The sequence below is a fragment of the Ictidomys tridecemlineatus genome, chromosome 13, assembly GCF_052094955.1.
Source record: "Ictidomys tridecemlineatus isolate mIctTri1 chromosome 13, mIctTri1.hap1, whole genome shotgun sequence".
NCBI classification, from domain to species: domain Eukaryota; kingdom Metazoa; phylum Chordata; class Mammalia; order Rodentia; family Sciuridae; genus Ictidomys; species Ictidomys tridecemlineatus.
In genome coordinates, this window is record NC_135489.1 from 43714806 (window position 1) to 43736862 (window position 22057).

At 32.6% G+C, this 22057-nt stretch overlaps 1 protein-coding gene across 4 annotated transcripts in view; it reads left to right on the forward strand.

Annotated features, from left to right (window-relative positions):
- Positions 1 to 22057, forward strand: part of Ss18 (SS18 subunit of BAF chromatin remodeling complex) — an 85905-nt gene that overhangs the window by 34566 nt on the left and 29282 nt on the right. For all 4 annotated transcript variants that reach the window (XM_078030220.1, XM_013360223.4, XM_078030221.1 and 1 more), the window contains exons 4-5: positions 12911 to 13064; positions 16695 to 16916. In XM_078030220.1, the coding sequence (XP_077886346.1) occupies positions 12911 to 13064; positions 16695 to 16916 (376 nt within the window). The remainder of the gene's footprint in view (positions 1 to 12910; positions 13065 to 16694; positions 16917 to 22057) is intronic.

The following is a 22057-nucleotide window of genomic DNA, read 5'->3' on the forward strand; positions in this document are numbered from 1 at the left end:
TTTGTAATTGAAACAAATAGGCAGATATAAAAATCATATAAACAATGAAAGTTTAAGCACGTATATCTGTTCTGGTTTTGTTTGTTTATTTGTTTTTGGTGCCAGAGATTGAACCTTGGGGCACTTAGCCATGGAACCACATCCCCAGCTCTTTTTTACGTATTTTTTTGATATTGAGTTTTGCTAAATTGGTTAGGGCCTTGCTAAGTTTCTGAGTCTGGCTTTCAACTTGCCATCCTTCTGCCTTATCTTCCAGAGTTGCTGGAATTACAGACTGCCTGTTTCTTAATGTGTGTTATTATTAACAACTTTAAGATGTGTGGTATTATTAACAACCACAGGCGCCACCTGTTGTTCAAACCTGTAGCCCTAGGGACTCTGGAGGCTGAGGCAGGAGGATCACAGGTTAAGGCCAGCCTCAGCAACTTAAGTCCTAAACAATTTAGTGAGACCCTGTCTCAGAAATTAAAAGGAGCCGGCATGGCTGGGAGGCTGAGGCAGGATGATCATCAGTTCAAAGCCAGCCTGAGCAACTCAGTGGGACTCTGTTGCTCAGTGGTCGAGTGCCTCTGGGTTCAATCTCTGATTACCCACCAACCCCTCAAAAAATGGACTGGAATGTAGCTCAGTGGTTAAGTGCCCCAGGTTCAGTCTCCACTACCAAAAACCAAAACCTAGACTCTCATCTTGCCATACTTTAGGAGTGGATTATTTTTATTTTTATTTGTTTTTTGTGGTGCTGGGAATATAACCCAAGATCTCATCATTTTAAGTACATGCTGTTCACTATGGTACATCCTCAGTCCTTTTTTGTTTTTGGGTGGGGGACTGGAGATTGAACTTAGGGGCACTTGTCCACTGAATCATATATCCAGCCCTATTTTGTACTTTATTTAGAGACACGGTCTCACTGAGTTGCTTAGCACCTTGCTTTTGCTGAGGCTGGCTTTGAATTCATGATCCTCCTGCCTTAGCCTCCCCAGCCACTGGGTTTACAAGTGTGTGCCACCCCATCCCACTCTCAGTCCTTTATTTTTGTTTTCAATTTTCAATTATATTCTGGAGAATTCCTCAATTCTAGGAAGAGTAGGGCATTTACTTTTTGTTATTTAATATTAAGTGAATTTGGAGTAACTGTTAATGAATATCTTTAGGGTTGGATAGCCTTAGGGTTTTCAGAGCTGAGATAAAATGTAATGCTGGATTTCATGTGTTGGATGTTTTCTGTTTCATAAAAAAGAGAAAGATTGAATTTAATGGAAACCTGGTGTTAAAATTGGGGAGAGTATAGTTAGTTTAAAATTGGGGAGAGTATAGTTAGTAGATGAATCAGTTTCTGGGGCCTGAGCCCTCAGGAACTTTATATAATCATCATCTTTTAAAAATAACTGGAAAATATTATTAATGTAGAAGTTCATCTGGTAAGGTTTTACGGTATGACTGAGTTCTCCATTAGATCCTTTTTTTGGGTGGAACAAGATGACATGTCAAGATTATTAAAATAAGGAACTGAATTTATTAAGTCTAAAAATCTTGCTTAGATTCAAGATTAGCCATGATGACATCCTGAAATTTCTTATGAAAATAAGTGAGGATAAGAGGGGACCTTCCTTAATTGTTTCCTTTAAGTGTAGAGTTCATTTTTAGGAGACTTACTTGATTGGCTCAATCATTTATCATTTATGTGTAAGAAGTTATTAAATATAGAAAAATTTTTATTATATTTCCTTTTTGAATAATTTATTTTTCAATCGTCTATTTCTGTGTTATTTTAGTGCCTCCTTGTGGAGAACTATATTAATGACAATTATATTAAAGATAGTTATACAACTGAAGGATTATTAAACTAAAAATTATGTTGTGGTGGTATATTCATATTCTGAAGAAACATTGAAGATAATTTATGGTTGAGATTATTTATAGTATTATGGTAAATCTTTTAAATTTGAGAACTCATTAATTTGTTTACAAAATATTAAAATGTTCTATGTGTCAGTTAATAGTCATTAGGTACTTTTGAAACATAAGTGAACAGATCAATCTTGGATTTTATATTCTATCAAGCAAGGCAGTCATAATAAATAAATAGATCATTAGCATGTTGGAAGATAAGAGCTGTGGAAAGGGAAAAATAGAACAAGAGTGGTGTTTTGGAATACTGGGGGTGGGCGTTGGGATTTGCAGTATGAAATGGAGTTAAATCTCATTGAGACGGTTGACATCTGAATAAAGACTTGAGGAAAACTGTTTTGGAAGAGAAAACAAACAGGAAGAGTGGTCCTAAAGTCAAACTATCTTTGACTTGTTAATGGAACAGCGTGAAGGTTGTTGTGGCTGGAATGGAATAAATAAGGAGGTGTGGACAGATGATAATGGAAGCTGTTAGAGGATTTTTGAGCAGAAGAATGAATTGATACATTTTAATAAGCGCATTGTGACTACTGTTGAAGAATTCAATATTGAAGAGCATAGATTGAAGCAGATAGTTAAATTAGGAGACTACAGTAAAAGTCAACATAAGAGATGTCATGGTGGCTGCATGGGGAGGTGATGGTAGAAATGGTTGAATTTGTGGTATATCTTGAAATTGAGGTCAAAGGACATGCTGAGAATTTAATGTGAGGCCAAGGAATGAGAAAGAGGAATTACGGATGACTCCCTGGTTTTCACCTGAGCAACTGGAAGGGTGAAATTGCTATCACTGAGTCTAGGGATAAGACAATTTGAAGGTATGATATAACAAGAATTAATGTCTGGTAGACTTCCAAAGGGAGATATGAAGATGGAATGGGCAATTTTGAACAGTTAAAAGCAATGTAAATTGCTGAAAGATACTGGCCCCTTATTTGATTTTGAACTGTTGTTTATATATCAAAAAATTTTTTAAAAAATTTTTGAACTCTAACACATAGCAGGGAAGACAATCATACAGATATACTTGAAATTACAGTTGTAGTAAGTTCTGTGAAGAAAGGTTACCTGGGACTTTGGGAGAAGACAGTGGAGGCTTGATTATTCTGATGTTCTGAGTAGGAGATTTTCTGGTGAATAGGGCTGGAAGTAATATTAATAATTCACAAAAGTAAATCCACTCACTTAAAGTGTGTAAACACATGAGTCTCTACAAATCCATGTAACTATCATTACAATCAAGTTAGGGAACAATGCTGTCATCCCAAAAACGTTTTTTAATGTTCATTTCTTTCTATTTTTTATATGGGCTTTTAATAACATTGATTTGTAGGAGTTCTGTATACATTCTAGAATAAGTCTTAGTAGGCTGCATATATTGCATATTTTTTTTAGAGAGAGGGAGAGAGAGAGAGAGAGAGAGAGACAGAGAGAATGAATTTTTTAATATTTATTTTTTAGTTTTCAGCGGACACAACATCTTTTGTTTGTGTGTGGTGCTGAGGATCGAACCCAGGCCGCACGCATGCCAGACGAGCGTGCTACCGCTTGAGCCACATCCCCAGCCCTTGCATTTTTTTTTTACTTTGAAAATTGTGTTTTTATTCTTCTAATGGTGTTTAATTAACTAGAGTTTCTAGTTAAAATGAATAATGTTAATAATGTTAATTTATCAGTTTTTATGGGTAATTTCTGTATCCTGTTTAGGGAATATTTTCCTCTATCAAGGTCATAATGATAATGCCTATTTTATTCTTAAAGTGTATCTATGTTCCGTTGCAGATTAAATTTGTGTATAATCTGGGCCAAGAATTAAGATTCTTTTCTCTTAGTTGTTGATGGACCATTTTATTTATTTGTATGTGGTATTGAAAAACGAACCTAGTACTTCACACAAGTGCTCTACCACTGAGCCACAACCCCAGCCCCACTTCAGGTTCTTTTTTATTCCTATTATATGCAGTTGATCTAACATCATTTATTGTAAAGATCATTTTTTCACCATTGAATGTAAGATGTTTTGTTGTTATTGTATATGTGAGTTGTTTCTCAGCCGTTCTTTTGGTCTATTTATCCTTGCATCAACCCCATGTTTCAGTTATGGTAGTTTATAATATATCTGTATATCTGGTAGTATTGTTCTTTCTTTAAGACTGTCCTGTCTATTCTATGTCCTTTGAATTTCCATATACATTTTAAAGTCAGCTTGTGAATTTCTGGGGAAAGCTTGCTGCGCTTTTGACAAGGGTTACATAGAATCTGTAGGTCAGCATCAAGGAAGCTGATTATAATATTGAATCTTACAGTGTTTCAGTGTAAAGGTATCACGTATCTCTTGTTACGTTAAAAATGTTTTTTAATTTAAAAAGTTTTTATTTTATTTTTAAATGTATGCAACTGTCAAGGGATCCTTATATACTCCTTAAATTTTTAAAATTGTTTCTTTTAGACATACATGACAGTAGAATGTATTTTTACATATCATACATACATGGAGTATAACTTAGTCTAATTAGGATTCCATTCTTGTGGTTGTATGTGATGTGGAATTAACACTGGTTGTGTATTGATTCATACATGAATGTAGGAAAGTTATGTCTGATCCATTCTACTGTCTTTGTATTCCCATCCCCACTCCCTGCCTTTCATTTCCCTTTGTCTAATTCACTGAACTTCTGCCCCCTCCCCATTGTGTGTTAGCATCCACATATAAGACAGAACATTTGGCCTTTGGTTTTTTTGGAATTGGCTTATTTCACCTAGCATTATAGTCTCCAGTTCCATCCATTTACCTACAAATGCATAAGTTCATTCTTCCTTGTGGCTGAGTAATATTCCATTGTGTGTGTTTTTATATCACATTTTATTTAACCATTTATCTATTGAAGGACACCTAGGTTGGTTCCATAGCTTAGTTATTGTGGTTTGAGCTGCTATAAACATTGATGTGGCTGTAGCACTCTAGTATACTGATTTTAAGTCCTTAGGGTATATGCTGAGGAGTAGGATGACTGAGTCAAATGATTATTCCATTCCAAGGTTTCTGAGGCCTAGAGATTCAAATTTTTGGATCATGTTATATATAATGTCAGTTTTTAAATTTCATTTTGTAATTGTTAGTAATATATAGGAATATAGTTGACTTTTTAATATGTTAAGCTTGTATCCGGTTATCCTGCTATATTCACTTATTTTAAATATGCACTTACTCATGCATCAGTGAAAATAAAGTTGTTTTCTAATCTTTATTTTTTATTCTTCTGCTTCATTTCTATACTTTATAACATTGATTTGCTTATTGGTTATTTGTTGAATACAGTTCTTGTTAATGAATATTCTTATCCTATTCCTCAATTCAAAGGGAAAGAGTTCAATATTTCATTTTAGGATATTATCTGTAATAGGTTTGTAACTTAGTTGTTTTTCAATGAAGATCGCTATTGTTTTGGTTTTCGTCACATTGAGGTTTGAATGCCGTGCCTTGTGCATACTAGATAAGTGCTTTACCACTAGGCTTCCCCCTAGCCCCAAGAATGCTCTTTCTTTTCTTAACTTTGGAAAATTTTTGTTACAAATGGGTATTGAATTTTATCAAATTATTTTTCTTTATATATTAATGGTTAACTAGATTTTACTTTGGTAATATGGTGCATTACATTAATTAATTATCAAAAATTAAATCACTTGAATCCTGGAGTAGAGCCCATTGGTTTCAATGTAATCTGGATTTGATTTTCTAAAATTTTGTTTAGCATTTTTGTTATTTATAGCATGAGAATGTGACTTTTATATTTCTTCTTGTAGTAGTATCCTTGTCAGATTTTGGTGACCTCAATAAAGAGTTAGCGGTCCCCTTATTTTTTGTTCTCTGGAAGATTGTAAATGATTAATATTAGAAATTCTTTATTATCTTTTTTCTTTTTTTTATTGGTTGTTCAAAACAGTACAAAGCTCTTGACATATCATATTTCATACATTAGATTCAAGTGGGTTATGAACTCCCATTTTTACCCTGTATACAGATTGCAGAATCACATCGGTTACACATCCACATTTTTACATAATGCCCTATTAGTAACTGTTGTATTCTGCTACCTTTCCTATCCTCTACTATCCTCCCGCCCCTCCCCTCCCATCTTCTCTCTCTACCCCATCTAATGTAATTCATTAGTCTCCTTGTTTATTTTCCCATTCCCCTCACAACCTCTTATATGTAATTTTGTATAACAATGAGGGTCTCCCTTCATTTCCATGCAATTTCCCTTTTCTCTCCCTTTCCCTTCCATCTCATGTCTCTGTTTAATGTTAATCTTTTCTTCCTGCTCTTCCTCCCTGCTCTGTTCTTAGTTGCTCTCATTATATCAAAGAAGACATTTGGCATTTGTTTTTCAGGGATTGGGTAGCTTCACTAAGCATAATCTGCTCTAGTGCCATCCATTTCCCTGCAAATTCCATGATTTTGTCATTTTTTAGTGCTGCGTAATATTCCATATTGTTTAATTTTTTGAGTTCTTTGTATACTCTGGATATTAGGGCTCTATCTGAAGTGTGAGGAGTAAAAATTTGTTCCCATGATGTAGGCTCCCTATTTACCTCTCTTATTGTTTCTCTTGCTGAGAAAAAACTTTTTAGTTCAAGTAAGTCCCATTTGTTGATTCTTGTTATTAACTCTTGTGCTATGGGTGTCCTATTAAGGAATTTGGAGCCTGACCCCAGAATATGTAGATCGGAGCCAACATTTTCTTCTATCAGACACAGAGTCTCTGATTTGATATCAAGCTCCTTGATCCACTTTGAGTTAACTTTGTGCATGGCGAGAGAAGGGGATTCAGTTTCATTTTGTTGCATATGGATTTCCAGTTTTCCCGGCACCATTTGTTGAAGATGCTATCCTTCCTCCATTGCATGCTTTTAGCCCCTTTATCAAATATAAGATAGTTGTAACTTTGTGGATTAGTCTCTGAAATTTTTTATTATCTTAATAGTTTAGAAGTGAAGCCTTAGTGAAGCCATCTATATCAGGAGATTTCTTCAGGGAAGATTTTAAATTATGGATTCAGTTTTTTTAACAGGATTATTTAGATTTTTGGTCAATTTCCAAAAGCTATATTTTTCAAAAGAATTTTTCCATTTCAAGTAAATTATCAAATGCATTGTCTAAAGTTGTTCTTTGTGTCCTCTTAACATCTTAATTTTCTCTTATTTGCTTTTTATTTCATTGAGCTTAGCTACCGTAGATAGCTTTTTTTTTCAACTTCTTAAATACACATTTGAAATATATAACTTATCCTGTAAACATACCTTAAACTCAGTCTCACAAGTTGATTCAGTTTAATCATTTCTTATTTCCATTGTGATTCCTTCTCTGAGTAATAATTTTCTATTGTTGGTTACTAGTTTAATTCTACTGTGCTTAGAAAAAAGTCCCTATATTTTGGTCTTCTGTGTTTGTTGACCTGCTTTTTTTGGTCTTGTGACTTACTAGGCAAAGTATGTTAAAATCTCCAGCCATTATTATGAATTATTCTAATTCCTTGAACCTATATTAGGAGATATATACAAATTTGTGATTGTCAAACATTCTCATTGAATTTATCCTTTTATCATAATAAGGCATAGCCTCTATTCCCAGTGATCAATCAGTTGTACAATAGTAACATAACATTGTCATCATGAGTTTGATTAATGTTTACATGGTTATGTCTTTTTCTTTTAAATAATCTGTACTCTTGAATTTAAAGTCTCTTGTAAACAGTACTTATGTGTTTTTAAATCCATTATAATGTAATATAATCTTTGCTTACATGGCAATTAAATATTAGAATGAGTTTATGAATATTTAATATAGAACGTGATATAGTAGGAATTGAATCTTATCAACCAGACATTTGCTTTCTATTTCTCTCTTTTTTGTCCTTGAATTAATCAAGTATTATTTTTTTCTATTAAATTTTTAGCTATCTACTTTTAATATGTTTTAAGTGATTTCCTTTGAGATTATATTCATCACTAATTTTTTAGATTCTAGTGTAGATCTATACTTTTAAAACTTGCAGAAAAAAAGGAAAGATCCTTAGCAATTTAACTTCATTTAACCTACTGTCTTTTGTGTTAATTTTACCCTATATTCGTAGTTTTATATATGTTTAAATCATACAAGTCATCATTAACTGTTATTTTAAATGTCAATATTAGTTTATACTCATCTATATATTTACCTTTTCTCATAACTCCTCTAGTCTGTGCTTCTATGTAAAGTCATTTCATATAACAAATTCTTTTAGCTTTTGTTCATTAAAAAATATTTTTATTTCATTTCCATGTCAGAAGGGATATTTTCTTCAATATAGAATTCTAAACTGATTGGTTTGTTTTCTTTTTTCTTTGTCTTAGCTCTTTAGAGTTGTCATTTTATAATCATCTGTTTCCATTATTTCTGATAGAAAAAAATTCAATGCTAGTCTTATTGCTGCTCCATTTTCCTTGAATGATTTTTAACTTTTTTCTTTTGACTTTGGTTTTCAGTACTTTGACTGTGATGTGTTTAAGTTAGGGTTTTCTTTATATTCTCCTTTGATTTGTAGAGCTTCATAGTTCATAAGCTAGAGGCTTCTTTCTTTCTGTTTTAGCTTTGGAAAATTCTTACAGTATTTTGCAAATAGTGTTGTGTTTTATTCTGTATCGTCTTTGTTATAACTCCAGTTAGGAGTGTGCTAGACCTTTTTATTATGTTTTCTGTGGCTTTATGTTCTTTTTTTATATTCTCTCTTTTATATCTTTGTATAATTTTTCTGTAAGTTTCTTCTCTGATCCTCTGTTTTGCTGTTTCCAACCATTGATTTCTTTTTTTTCCCCATTTTTTTCAAAATTGGTGCATTAGTTGTACATAATGGTGGGATTTGTTGTTAAGTATTTTTTACCAGCGCACAATGTAACAAAGTAATTTATCCTGATCATTCCCTAGAATTTCCCTGTTTGCTTCTCTCCTACCTAACCTTTCTCTACTCTATAGATCTTTCAATTTTCATTAGACCTACCCCCTACTACTTTTCTTTTCCTTTTTTCTGTTTAGCTTCCACATATAAGAGAAAATATAGGATCCTTGACTTTCTGAGTTTACCTTATTTTGCTTAGCATAAGTTCTTAAATTCTATTCTCCTGCAAAAGACCCAAGTCTCTGTTCATCGATGAATAAAACTCCATTATTGTGTATATGTACCACATTTTCTTTATCCATTCATCCGTTGACAGACATGCTGATTTTCACTTCAGTGATTGTATTTTCCAGTTCTAGATTTATATTTGATGGCCTTTAAAAAATTCTAGGAGTTTACTAAAGTTCTACATCTTTCCTGTCCCCTCACCTTTGAAAATATCAAGCACAGGTATTTCAAATTCTCTGTAACTCCAAAATTTGAATGAATTTGGTCTTTTAAAATTATTTGTTACTTCCTTTAGTTACTCATTCTTTTAAAATGTAATAAAATTAATTAATTTGTTTTTTGTACTGGAGGTTGAACTTGGGATGCTTTACTACTGAGTTACATTCCCCAGTCTTTCATTTATTTATTTATTTGTTTATTTATTTATTTAAAAAATATTTCTTTAATTGTTGATAGACCTTTATTTTATTTATTCATATGTGGTGCTGAGAATCGAACCCAGTGCCTCACACATGCCAGGCAAGTGTGCTACTGCTGAGCCACAGCCACAGCCCTATTTTTTTATTTTGAGATAGGATCTTGTCATGTTGTTGAGGCTGGCTTCAAACTTGCCATTCTTCTGCCTCAGGCTGTCAAATAGCTGGAATTACAGGTGTGCACTATCCATTCTCCAGTTTTATCTTAAGATTAAATTTATGAAGCATAACTTTCATCATTTTAGCCATTTTAAGGTGTATAATTCAGTGTTTGTTGTTAGTATATTCACAGTGCAGTCTTAAGTTCAGAGCACTTCCATCACCCCTGAAAATACAACTCATATATGATGTCAGTCAGTCCCACTTCCCCTTTCTCCCCATACTGTGGCAACAGCTAATCTTTTCTCTCTTTCTCTTACTTATTCTGGACATTTAATATAAATGTAGTCATACAACATGTGGCCCCTTTTGTGTCCAGCTCCTCCCACTTGGAATATTTTCAAGTTTATCCATATTATAACGTGCGTCAGTACTTCATTCCTTTTCTGTGAATGAATAGTACTCTATTGTATTCATGAACCACATTTTGTTTAGCCATTCCTCAGTTGGTGGACATCTGCGTTTTTTCCCATCTTTTGACTATTGTGAATTATGCCATAGTGAATGTTTGTATACAACTTTTGTCTGAATGTGTTTTATTTCTCTTGAATAAATACCAGGAATGGAATTGCTAGATGATATGGTAGACATACATTTAACTTCTTGAGGAACTGCCAAACTGTTTTCCAAAGTGACTATACCGTTTTACACTTTTCCTAGCATAAATGAGAATTCCTGTTTCTCTACATTTTAGCCAACACCTACCATTTGGGTAGTTATTATTATTATAGCCATCCTATTGGGTGTTGGCCATTTATGATGGTTTTTAAAATGCCTGTGATTTATGATAAAATGTCAGACATTGTGTCTAGATAGGATGGCATACCTGAAATCCCAGTTAGTTGGGAGGCTATGGAGGAGGATTGCAAGTTTGAGGCCAGCCTGGGCAATTTAGTCAGATTGTGTCTCAAAAAAATTTTTTAAAAAAAAGATTGAGGATGAGCTCAGTGGTAGAGAACCCCTGGGATCCATCCCAGTATTTAAGAAAAAGGGCAAACATAACAATTCTAGAAAGTCAAAGATTGTGTTCTTTTCTTCTAAAGAAAATTAAGTTTTCCTTTGGTATGAGAAGTACTAGGAGATCACCTTGAGTATTGAGGGTTCATTAAAAGATTTAAAGGGGTAATCTATTTCAGTTTTGACCTTAGTCTGAGGTGAGGATCTTCTGAAATATGGAGAGCTGGAGTTGTTTATGAAGTCCCCTCTAACTGGATGGGTACTCCAATCTTTTATATACCTAGTAGTAGGCAGTAGCTGGAATCTGCTTGGCTCTTTGGCCTCCTAACTGCTGTTTTCTAGTAGTTGTCTTGAATTTTTCGCTTTCTGCAGTTTTCCTTTTTTGGGGACTTTATTCTTTAATTTTCTGCCGATTTTTAAAAAACTGACTCATTCCCCCCTTAATCCAGAAGAATTTCTGCTTTGTGTTTAGGCACTTTTTACTCCATACACTGCACACTCACAGAAAAAGCCGAAGAAATTGGGGAGCTGGTCTTTTAACATTCTTCCCCCTTTTCAAGAAGTGTAGCTTCTGTTCCTCTTTGGTTACGTAGTGCTTTAGTGCTTTTAGACAGGTTTTTTTTGCATTTTGTCAGGATTTTATCACTTTTATTAGCAGAAGGGTTAGTTATTACTCTTAGGATGGTAAATAACAACTAGTGATGTTTTATGAGTTGAAATACAAATAATTAACCAGGTTTGAAAGCATGATAAGTAAAGGATAATTAAAAGTAAGATATGTAATAGACTTGATGTTTGGTTTTTGTATGTGCCTGAAAACTAAACAAGGTTATTAAGTGTTTTAAGATACAAGTTGGATAAAAAAATTAAGATGAGAGCTGAAAAGAAAATACTTAATAAATGCCAATTATCTGGATTTAGTAGTGATGAAATTAAAATTCTAACTTTTGTAGGTGCTATCAGAGTAGTACCTGCTATTTCTGTTTTAAAAAATAGTTTTTTTAAAATTGTAGATGGACAGCATGCGTTTGTTTTATTTGTTTATTTTTATGTGGTGCTAAGCATTGAACCCTGTGCTTCACACATGCTAGGCAAGGGTTCTGCCACTGAGCTACAGACCAAGCCCAGCACTTGTTATTTCTACACTATTAGCTATTCATTAAATGATTGGAGGTTTGAGTGTATGTGTTGGCTAAAGAATAACATATATATCTGTTAAGTGTTTCAGAGGCAACTGTGCTGACAAAATCTGGAAAGGTATATAGTAAATAACTGATCAACAAATATTGTGGAAAAAATTTTAAAAATAAAGCAAAAATAAAAAATGTGGGAGGAAGTTACTGGATTGGACATTATGTTCAGATCATGGGGAAGCAGAGAAAAAAGACAGAAAGTAGATCTGTAAAGAATAAGTCCTTCTAACCTGTAGGGTTAAAAATAGATATTTGGAAAGAAACTAACCATTTGCTTTCTCCACCAAAATGTTCCCAAGATGGGAGCCCTGTGTTGCAGACTGTCTTGTATCTATGTTTTTCCTTTTGCCCTTTTTTGAACTCTCAAGGTTAGTCAGTGGTTTTCTTGAAAATTTCATTAGGAAATTTGCCAAAGGCATCCTTTTGAGGCAGCTGTCTCTGTACCCTTGGAGGCCATCAGTAATGTTTCCAATCTATAGCAGTAGTCGACACAAAAATATTGAACTGAACTATTATCTTTGTGTTTTAAAACATTATTCCTTTGCCACCACTTTTCTTTCTGCACCTCAAACAGTATAAAATATGTCATATTTTTGGACCTCTGGTCCTTTTATATTTTTTATTATTCTCCCTTTTCAAGTAAAAATAATGATTAGTAAATATATTCAAATATGTAATGAAAGGAGAATTAATTTTTAATGTTATTTAAATAACAATAGCTACATTAGAAATCCTTAGTAAATAAATGAATGAGAATTCGGTTTGTATAGAATGTTAACCTTTTTGCCATTGAGATTTTATAAATTAAAATACACTTTAATTGTGGTCTGTTTTTGTCCTAGGGTGTTCAAATGCTAAGCATCTTGTGAAGTTTTGGGGGGTATTATATATGATATTTATAAGTCCATGATTAAAATACATTAGAAGAAATTGAAATGCATTTGTTGTTTTGTTTGTCCAATTTAATAATATAGTCAACTGTTATTCCATATGCATCTTTTATACATTGGTATAACTGTTTCTCTTGGTTTGCTAAACTGTCTTCTTTCAGCCACCCACACAGAATATGCCTATGGGTCCTGGAGTGATGAATCAGAGCGGCCCTCCCCCACCTCCACGCTCTCACAACATGCCTTCAGATGGAATGGTAGGTGGGGGTCCTCCTGCACCACACATGCAGAACCAGATGAACGGCCAGATGCCTGGTAAGTTTTTCTCCTCTAAGACATTAACACCAGAGTTGCTTAGCAACTGAAACGACATGGGGGCTCAAGGGATACTAGATTGTTGATGACAAAACTGCTTTGAATGCCCCCGAGTACAAGCTCTCTTAGAGTTTGTTAGCTACAGAGCTACGTGACCTGTATTCAGTGTTTATCAGGCTGCCCTTGGGCTTTGATGTAGCTGACACACAGCATTCCTCTGATGAACAGAACTGGCTAAATTTAGTCTGTCTGAAACTATGCAACATAGTTGGCTTTAGAAGCTTTTTTTGGGGGAAAAAGTCATTGTACCATGGCTTAAGAAATAAAATATGTTTACAAAAAGGTATTCTAACATCCCTGAGTTTTTATTTACTTAAAAATTTATTGATCTCTGAAGCAGTATCACTGAGAAAAACACATGGGAAAAAGAAACAAACAAAAACAAACTCTAAAGTGCTGGTGTATTTAGTATTTCTTCATAGATATTACTGATGCTGAATCAGGATTTTTATGAATACATATTTTTTAGCATAACAAATATGGAAATTGATTTTAAAGCAAAATTAAAAGCTAAGAAATAGTGTAAGCTTTCTCATATATTTTGCCATTCTTGTTTCTCTTTGTCCATTTAACTTTAGAGTCACTAGAATGGTGTCTTTTAGGCCATTGGTGCTTATTTAGTTATCATTTGCTGAAAATATCTTCAGTTTGTGTAACAATAGTAATGATGATAAGTATCATTTTTGGCAGAGTATTCTCTACCTTTAATACGAGAATATTTTTGTTTTCTAAAGACAAAGACTATTTTCAGTAGAAAAAAGCAAACGAACATGTCTAGCAATAAGGATAGTAAATTTAAATCATAGAACAGTTTATTGTTAAAGTTAATAATTAGCATCCTTACGATAGTATCTTTTCCAGCTGATTGTGTTGTTGGTAACATTGGTTCCAAGGACAACAGATATTGTAAAAGAAACAAAGGGGGAACACAGAGCAAAAGAGGCAAGGTAGCCTAGTTTAGAAGATTGATGTGACACTAATCATGTAGGAGGTAAATGCTATTTCATTGGCTCTCTTATTTCCTGCTAAGACTCTCAGCATTGATGGCTCCCACACAGTATGGAGGTAGGAATAAAGACAGAACTACTTTTTAGTTTGCAGTTAGGTTGTAGTCAGGAGAAAGCTGTTTGCTAAATCCACATTTAGCTTATTGGGACACATTGTTTTTAGAACTATAAGAGCAGTGCTAATACAGATTAGTTAGGAATTCTGTGATCTTTGATGGTAGTACCTTCGATCAGGTATACAACATAAAGGTATGTGTAATTATATTAGGTATATAACATATCTCCAGATAACACTGAAGCCCAAGACCAAGTAAGCATTTGAGAAGTGCACAATTAATATTATCCTGACATTTTTTTTTTTTTTGGCGTAAGGCTATCTGAAATAGTTACATTCTTTCCATAACCCAGAGATTATCAACCATTTAAGACTTGTATTGTAGAGCATCTAAAATAATAGTTAGGGGACTCTCCTAACAATAATAGCATCTAGTCACCCTTTTTAATGTGAACACTAATTTTAACTTGGCTCTTAGTTTCCTATTTTAGTTCTAATAGGTTATTTGATAATTTAAGTTTTAGAGATACTTATGCAATTTGATTTTGGCAACAGAACCTCTCAGTCCCAGTTCCTTTTTAAAAAAATATTGATTAAAAAATCAAAACTAGGCTGGGCATGATGGCACATGCCCATAATCCCAACAGCTGGGGAAGCTGAGGCAGGAGGATCACAAGTTCAAAGCAAGCCTCAGGAACTTAGCGAGGCCTTGTTTAAAAAAAAAGGGGGGGGTGTGGGAATGTGGCTCAGTGCTTGAGCACCCCTGGGTTAAATTCCTGATAACAAAACAAAACAAACAAAAAACCCCTAGATAATACATGATCATGTAGCCAAAATAAAAAAGTACCAAGGTTTATAGCCCTTACCTCTCCAAACTGAGTTCCAGAGAGGCATTGGTTACCCTTCAAAGCGGTTTTTCTCTTTCTTTGTCTCTACCCCCCAAAAATTTTTCTTTTTTTTTTTTTGTACTATTCTTTTTAAAAAAACAAACCGTAGCACATTGAATAGTCTTATATGTCTTCTTTCCCTCTTAAAGATTTATCATAGAAACCATTACTCTATTCAGTGTATAAAGAGCTGCCTCATTCTTTTTGGTTACTGCATCATGTATTTTTTGTTTTTGTGTTTGTTTTTTATGGATATACCCTAACTTATCTGAACCGTTTTCCTTTTGATAGAAATAAATGTTGTTTCTTGTATGTTGATAAAGTTGCGCTGCCATGAATATATTTATAAAACACATACTTTTTTACATACTTGTACCAAATATTTATATAGAATAAATTCTTAGAACTGAAATTGCTGGGTTCAAAGTATGTACATTTAAAAAATTGATAACCTTATTGTGAAGTTCCTCTATAAAAAATAATACTTATTTACATTTTTTTCTCTGGGTAGTATCTGAAAGTGCTTCTTTCTTTAAAATATAGGTTTATTAAAGTTGATTTTTGAGAATCTAAGGTGAAAATTGTATTTTAGTTTTTTTAAGTAAAGCAATCAGTCATTCCTTGTTTATGAATTCATTTTTAGGTTTCTTTGAGCTTTTTATTCATGTCTTTCATCTCCCCCTTTTTTTATTTGTTTTAATTAGTTATACATGATAATACAATGATCAAATTTTATATTTTAATTGTTTTTGGTATCAGGGATTAAACCCAGAGGTGTTTAATCACTTCACTGAGCCATATCCCCAGCCCTTTTTATTTATTATCTTGAAACAAGGTCTTGCTAAGTTGCTTAGGGCCTTGCTAAATTGGTGAGGCTGGCTTTTAACTTGTGAATCTTCCTGTTTCAGCCTCCTGAGCCCCTGGGATTATAGGTGTACAGCACTGTTTTATCAATTTTTGTTTTTAAAGGTGTGGAATTTCTAGAAAGCATTTTCCTCCCAAGATTATTTTAAAGTTTCTCCTTTTTGAGATTCTGTAATATTGTTTCTTTTTTCTTCTTTTTTAATGTTTAAAATTTTTATACATAGTAGATTAGTTTTATTGGGAGAAATGAGGTGATCCAGCTAATTTTTTTTCCAGATGACTACACCATTGCCACAATACCATTTACTGAATTAATTTTTTTGCTGCCCACTGATAACTTAATATCACTACTATTATCACTTACCTTACTATGTATTTGGGTATATTTTAGATCCTATTCTGGTTGATTGATCTGTTAATCTATTCATTCATTAGTTAGTACTACATCTTTAATTACTCCAGCTTTATGTTTTGCTGTCTCATAAAGCTAGTTTACCCTTATTACTCTTCTTTTTCAGAGTATTCTTGGCTTTCCTAATACATCAGTTTCTTAATCTCTAAGATGGGAATAATAAGAATATTCACAGTGTTTTCTATCATTCATATGAGCGATTTGTTTGCTATTAAATATTCAAATTATTGTTTAGTGTTATGACTACAATGATGAAAAAAACCTACAAATAGCTATTTTAGGTACTTTTGTATAAACCATCTCTTTAACTTTCAATATTTTGGTTCTGATCATTTTTCTTCAAAGGGCCTAACCATATGCCTATGCAGGGACCTGGACCCAATCAACTCAATATGACAAACAGTTCCATGAATATGCCTTCAAGTAGCCATGGATCCATGGGAGGTTACAACCATTCTGTGCCATCATCACAGAGCATGCCAGTACAGAATCAGATGACAATGAGTCAAGGGCAGCCAATGGGAAACTATGGCCCTCGACCAAATATGAATATGCAACCAAATCAAGGTAATTAAGCTTTGTTCTATACTAACGTGCTGAGTTTTCCTTTTAAAGTACATATTTATATCAGGTTGTTAGCTGATTCATAAAAAATTAAATAGTAAGAAACAGTCATGCTTTTAAAAAAGGGGAATGTTGAGTTTGATGCTAGATTAAATCTTTTTTTAACATTTATAAATTAAATTGCTGAAATTAGCTTTTCAAGTTTTAAAAAATTTGTCATTTGAACAGTTTATTAGGAGATTTTTTTATATTACTGCGTTGTTTTAAAGCAAATCATTGAATAATCAAACATTTTGTTTAGAGCTAGAAAAATGAGAAAATATAATTTTTGCCTTTGCAGGTACACCTTCTTAAATAAATCTGCTCTAAGGTTCATTTTACTTTTTAAGGATATATTAGTTTATATTACTTTCTTTGGACTTAGTGAGGGTTTGATATTAGAATGTTCAGTGGAGGTGCTGCTCTACTCTTCTTAGAGTGGTCTGAGTCCATTAAAGTTTATTACCAGTCTCAGAGTGAAATTGTTATCATGTTTCTCTTTTAAGTATCCTTGAATAAAAACTAAAAACCAGTAAATGGTGCTGTGTTCTGCTAATTGCCTGTTAAAACATTTGGCATCTTGCCAGCGTAAAGTTATTTCACTTACAAAATGTGGTGAGGTTAAGAATATAAAAAAATTAAGTATATTTGAAATAAAATTTCCTAGATCTGATTATAAAAAATAGATTACTGAAATGTACTCAGATAAAGAAAGTTAATGTACTACTGAATTATTTTATGATGAAATACTATTTAATTTTTAAATATTAGTAAAGAAGAAAGTATAATTTTGATGAGAGATATTGAAAACAGACTAAACTGTTGGTATAGTTTCACAAAACTGGTGTTGGTTCCATTTCCCCCCCCTGAAGTTCTTTAATGCCCATTATGAAGTATTTTCTTTCTTTTTTTATTTACTTCATTTAAAGGTTCAAAACAATAGCAAGATCCAGTCAGTGTTAAATCAGAAGGAAGGTCATTTAGATATATCTGAGAGAGTGATAAAACTGATGATGATTTTGATAGCAAGTATAATGATTTTGATAGCACACTTCTTAAAAACCTATAGTTAAGGAAAGATAGGGTGTACACAGAAATGGATGCCTCTATAGGGTAGTTTGATACAGTATGATGTGATTGGAAGAAGAAAATAAAGCAGTGAGCATGTAGAAATTAATTACTGTTTTTGGAGAAAAAGAGTCAAGATATTCATAGCAATTTAAAATGTCATTTTATACAAATGTATTATTTTTCTTTTTACTATAGTACTAATGTTACTTTTTGCTTAGTTCTCATCATTCATGAGTTTCTGGATAGAAAACACAGATAATACCAAAAATAACTATGTAGAGGTTTGATTTGAAAAAATAAATACTTTTCAAAGGAAAAAAATATGGAAATTATTGAGGAAATTCTGTTTTTAAATGTCTGTCTTGGGTACAAATAAAAATGTGCTTTTAAATTTTGGTATCTCAGAATCAAAAAACACCAAATAAAATTGTGATTCTAAAAATAAAGAAAATTTAGAAAAGTTATAGAGTATTCTGGCAGCATTCAATTTCTTTTTTGTTTTTTTGTTTGTTTCATTTTTGGTACTAGGGATTGAATGCTGGGATGTTAACTACTGAGTCATATCCCCAGCCCTTTTTATTTACTTACTTTGAGACAGGATCTTGCTAAATTGCTTAGGACCTCATTAAGTTGCTGTGGCTGGCTTTGAACTTAAGATCCTCCTGCCTCACTTTCTTGAGCTCCTGGAATTACACTTGTGCACTACAGCACCCATTTTCTTAATCATATGAATTCTTTAAAAAAGCATTAATTATATGGAACCTATTGTATCAAATTGTTTAGCATGATGAAAGTTTTAGTAATGAATTTTTATAATTCATTTCTTTATAAAACATTTTCTTAGGTAGTTTTTACAAAAAAATAAGGTATATATTTTACATCAAGTATCTTTTATTTTAGACTCAGTTATGGTAACACATACCTGTAATCCCAGCTACTTGAAGGCTGAGGCAGGAGAATTCCAAGTTCATGGCTACCCTGAGTGATTAAGCCAGACCATATCTCAAAATAAATATAATTGAAGGTTTGGGGATGTTAACTCAGCAATAGAGTACTTGACTAGAATAAATGAGAAATGGGTTCAGTCCCCAGTATTAAAAAACAAAATAAGGATTTATTTTTGTTATTTGTTTAGACCTAACTAGATGGGAAAAACTCTGTAATAGGAAAAATGTTTGCCTTTTAATAGTTTCTCACGTTTATTGAAATATTAAGTGTTCTTTGAGTTAAAATAAAAATGTTAAAATATTCTTTTGAATAGCCTCATATTTCAACACATTTATCTCTGTATCAGGAAATGCTAGAAAAATGTTAGGAGTATTTACTAACTTTTTTATTAATGGGGTTATGAGTCATGGAAAAGAAAAACTTATGAAATTTCTTAGATTATAGCTCAGTGGTATTAGTATATGGTTTGCATGCATGTAAGTTCGATCCTCAGCACAGAAAACAAAACAACAAAGAAACCTATGGTAAGTGACAAACAGAAAAAAAGGAATAATTGAAGAATTATGTTTTTAAAGAGAGCTATTTAAGTGGTAATTATTTAGTATATTGAATTAGTAGTATTAATATAACATTAATATGTTAATAATTGAGTAGTAATTAGCCAATTATCGATTATATGGTAGTAGTTTTCTATCTTTTTTTCATGTTTCCTAGGATCCATTCCAGGGCCTTAGAAATCATGTAGACAAGGAATCTACCATTGAACTACGTTCCCAGACACCAGTATTAGTTTTGTAAGCAAACCATTGCAAATATAGATACATTAATGCTAGTAGTTTTGAAGTGATTTTGGTTTTTAACCATACTTGCAAATTGCTCTAAGAATTCAAACATTTTCCCTAATTTTTCTCTTCCTTGCCTTCCTCTATTTCTGTCTCTCTCAATATCAAGAGTGAAATTAAGGAGAAAAAAGTAAATTCTAAAAATCTTCTCGTTGCAATTTGGGAGTAGATTGAAATCAGTGCAAAGGATAGATATTTTACACAGTTATAGTTTATAATTTTGATTGCTTGAAGACAAGAGAGAGAGTCTGCTAATTTACACTAGTAGCTACAATAAGGCATACAGAGTTTAGTGTTATAGTAATGATATTATTTCCAGTAATAGAAAAATGGAAGTTCTTTGTGCTTCATTATTGAGCTTTTTAATGTTTACTGGATTTTTTTTTTCTGTCATGGTGTTGCAGATTGAACGTATGACCTTAAGCATGCTAGGCAAGTGCTTATCACTGAACTACATTCAACCCTTGGGGGCGAAAAATCAGTACAAGGGCTAATATAACAACAAAATGGAAACCTATCACACAAAATATGTCATTTTAAAATGCTGCACAAAGTCAGGTGTGACGATTTTCCCTGTACTCCCGACTTCAGGGAAGTCTAAAGCAAGAAAAACACTTGAACCCAGGAGTCTGAGGCCATTCTGGGCAACAGTGAGAACCTGTCTCTTTAAAACACATAAACACAGAGAGTTGACCCCACTGAGTTTACTAACTATACATTTTGTATTCATACTTGTTAAAAAAAGAATATCAGCAATTATTGTTTTTTGAACTTTTTAAAAAATGAGCTTATGTAGTGGTATATTATAATTGTCTTTTAGTTTATTTGTAGTGACTTACATGTGCTTAGAAATCTAGAAAACTGAAGTGTTATTTTTTTTAAGTTGTAGATGAACATGATACCTTTATTTTATATATTTTTTTATTTTTATGTGGTGCTGAGTTATTAAACCCAGTGCCTCACAGATGATAGTCAAGTGCTCTACCACTGAGCCACAACCCCAGCCCCTAAAGTTTTATGATTTTCTTTCTTAAACTTACTGCAGAAGGTTCCTTTAATGTAATAGGCAATCCAACCTATACTTTCCCATGTTATTTTCACTATTATCTATCTAGTACATTGATCATCATTTTGAACCTGAAGAGAACCAGATTCCTAATAAGCTTACTCCTTTGTAGAGCATAAACCTCACCAGAATTCAAAAAACTCTAAAAAGGTAGGAAATTGGTATTTATTGCCATTTCCCTAAGTGCTGAAAATAATGGCTGAGGTTAAATAATACATCTATTCTGTGAATAGGAATTGGAATAAGATGTCATGGGATAACCTAGAAAGACAGAGTTAGTGCATTAAAAATGTTTAAGAAAGCAACAGATACATTTATTGGAGCATAGTCAGATAAGAATAGGAAGACCTTCTGAAGATGACCAACATTATATTTGATAGAATCAGCTTATTTTTCATTCCCAGACACTAATAATTGTAGCTTTCCTTATTTCCAGAATTTTACTAATTACGTATTCAAAAGGAAAGGGGGTTTCACCAATTATTACATTTGTTTTACAAATTCCATGTAAATAATTCTTTTTGAACTCATATCTTGGCAGGATCTTTGGACTAAATTGATTACTTTCTTAAAGTAAGAGTAAATAATGGTGCATTTAAACATCCTGATTCACTGATTGCATAATTTCTACAATATCAGTTGGTTTATTTCTGGTTTTGGTTTTGTTTTGAACAGTATTAAGAAAGTCTTGATTCATTTAAATGGTAAGTTCCAAATCCATGGTTTTTAAATACCATGCTTTTTATTAGTGTGCTCTTTGATTAGACTGATTCAGAGGCTTGCCATTAGAGTAGTAGGACAGTTTAACATTTAATTCTGCATACCTATTGTGACAGGTATGTTTCCTTGTGCCTTTTTGCTATTAGTATATATAAATCTACCTTATTTCTAAAATAGTATTATTCTTTGCATGAACCTAGAAAATATTTTAGCCTATTATATCTACTTTTAAAACATTTTTCTAGTCTTTTTATTATTACAAATAATTTTGGAAAAGAAATTTTTGTTTGAATAGTTGTGTTAGATTTTCATAAGACAAATTCTGGAACAGAATTGTCAGGATAAAATACATGAGAATTTAAAATATTTGAGAGAAGTTATTTTCAATAAAGATGTAAAGGATGTGTGAGGTCACATCCCTAGAGTATACGAAAGTGCTGATTTCACTACATATCTAT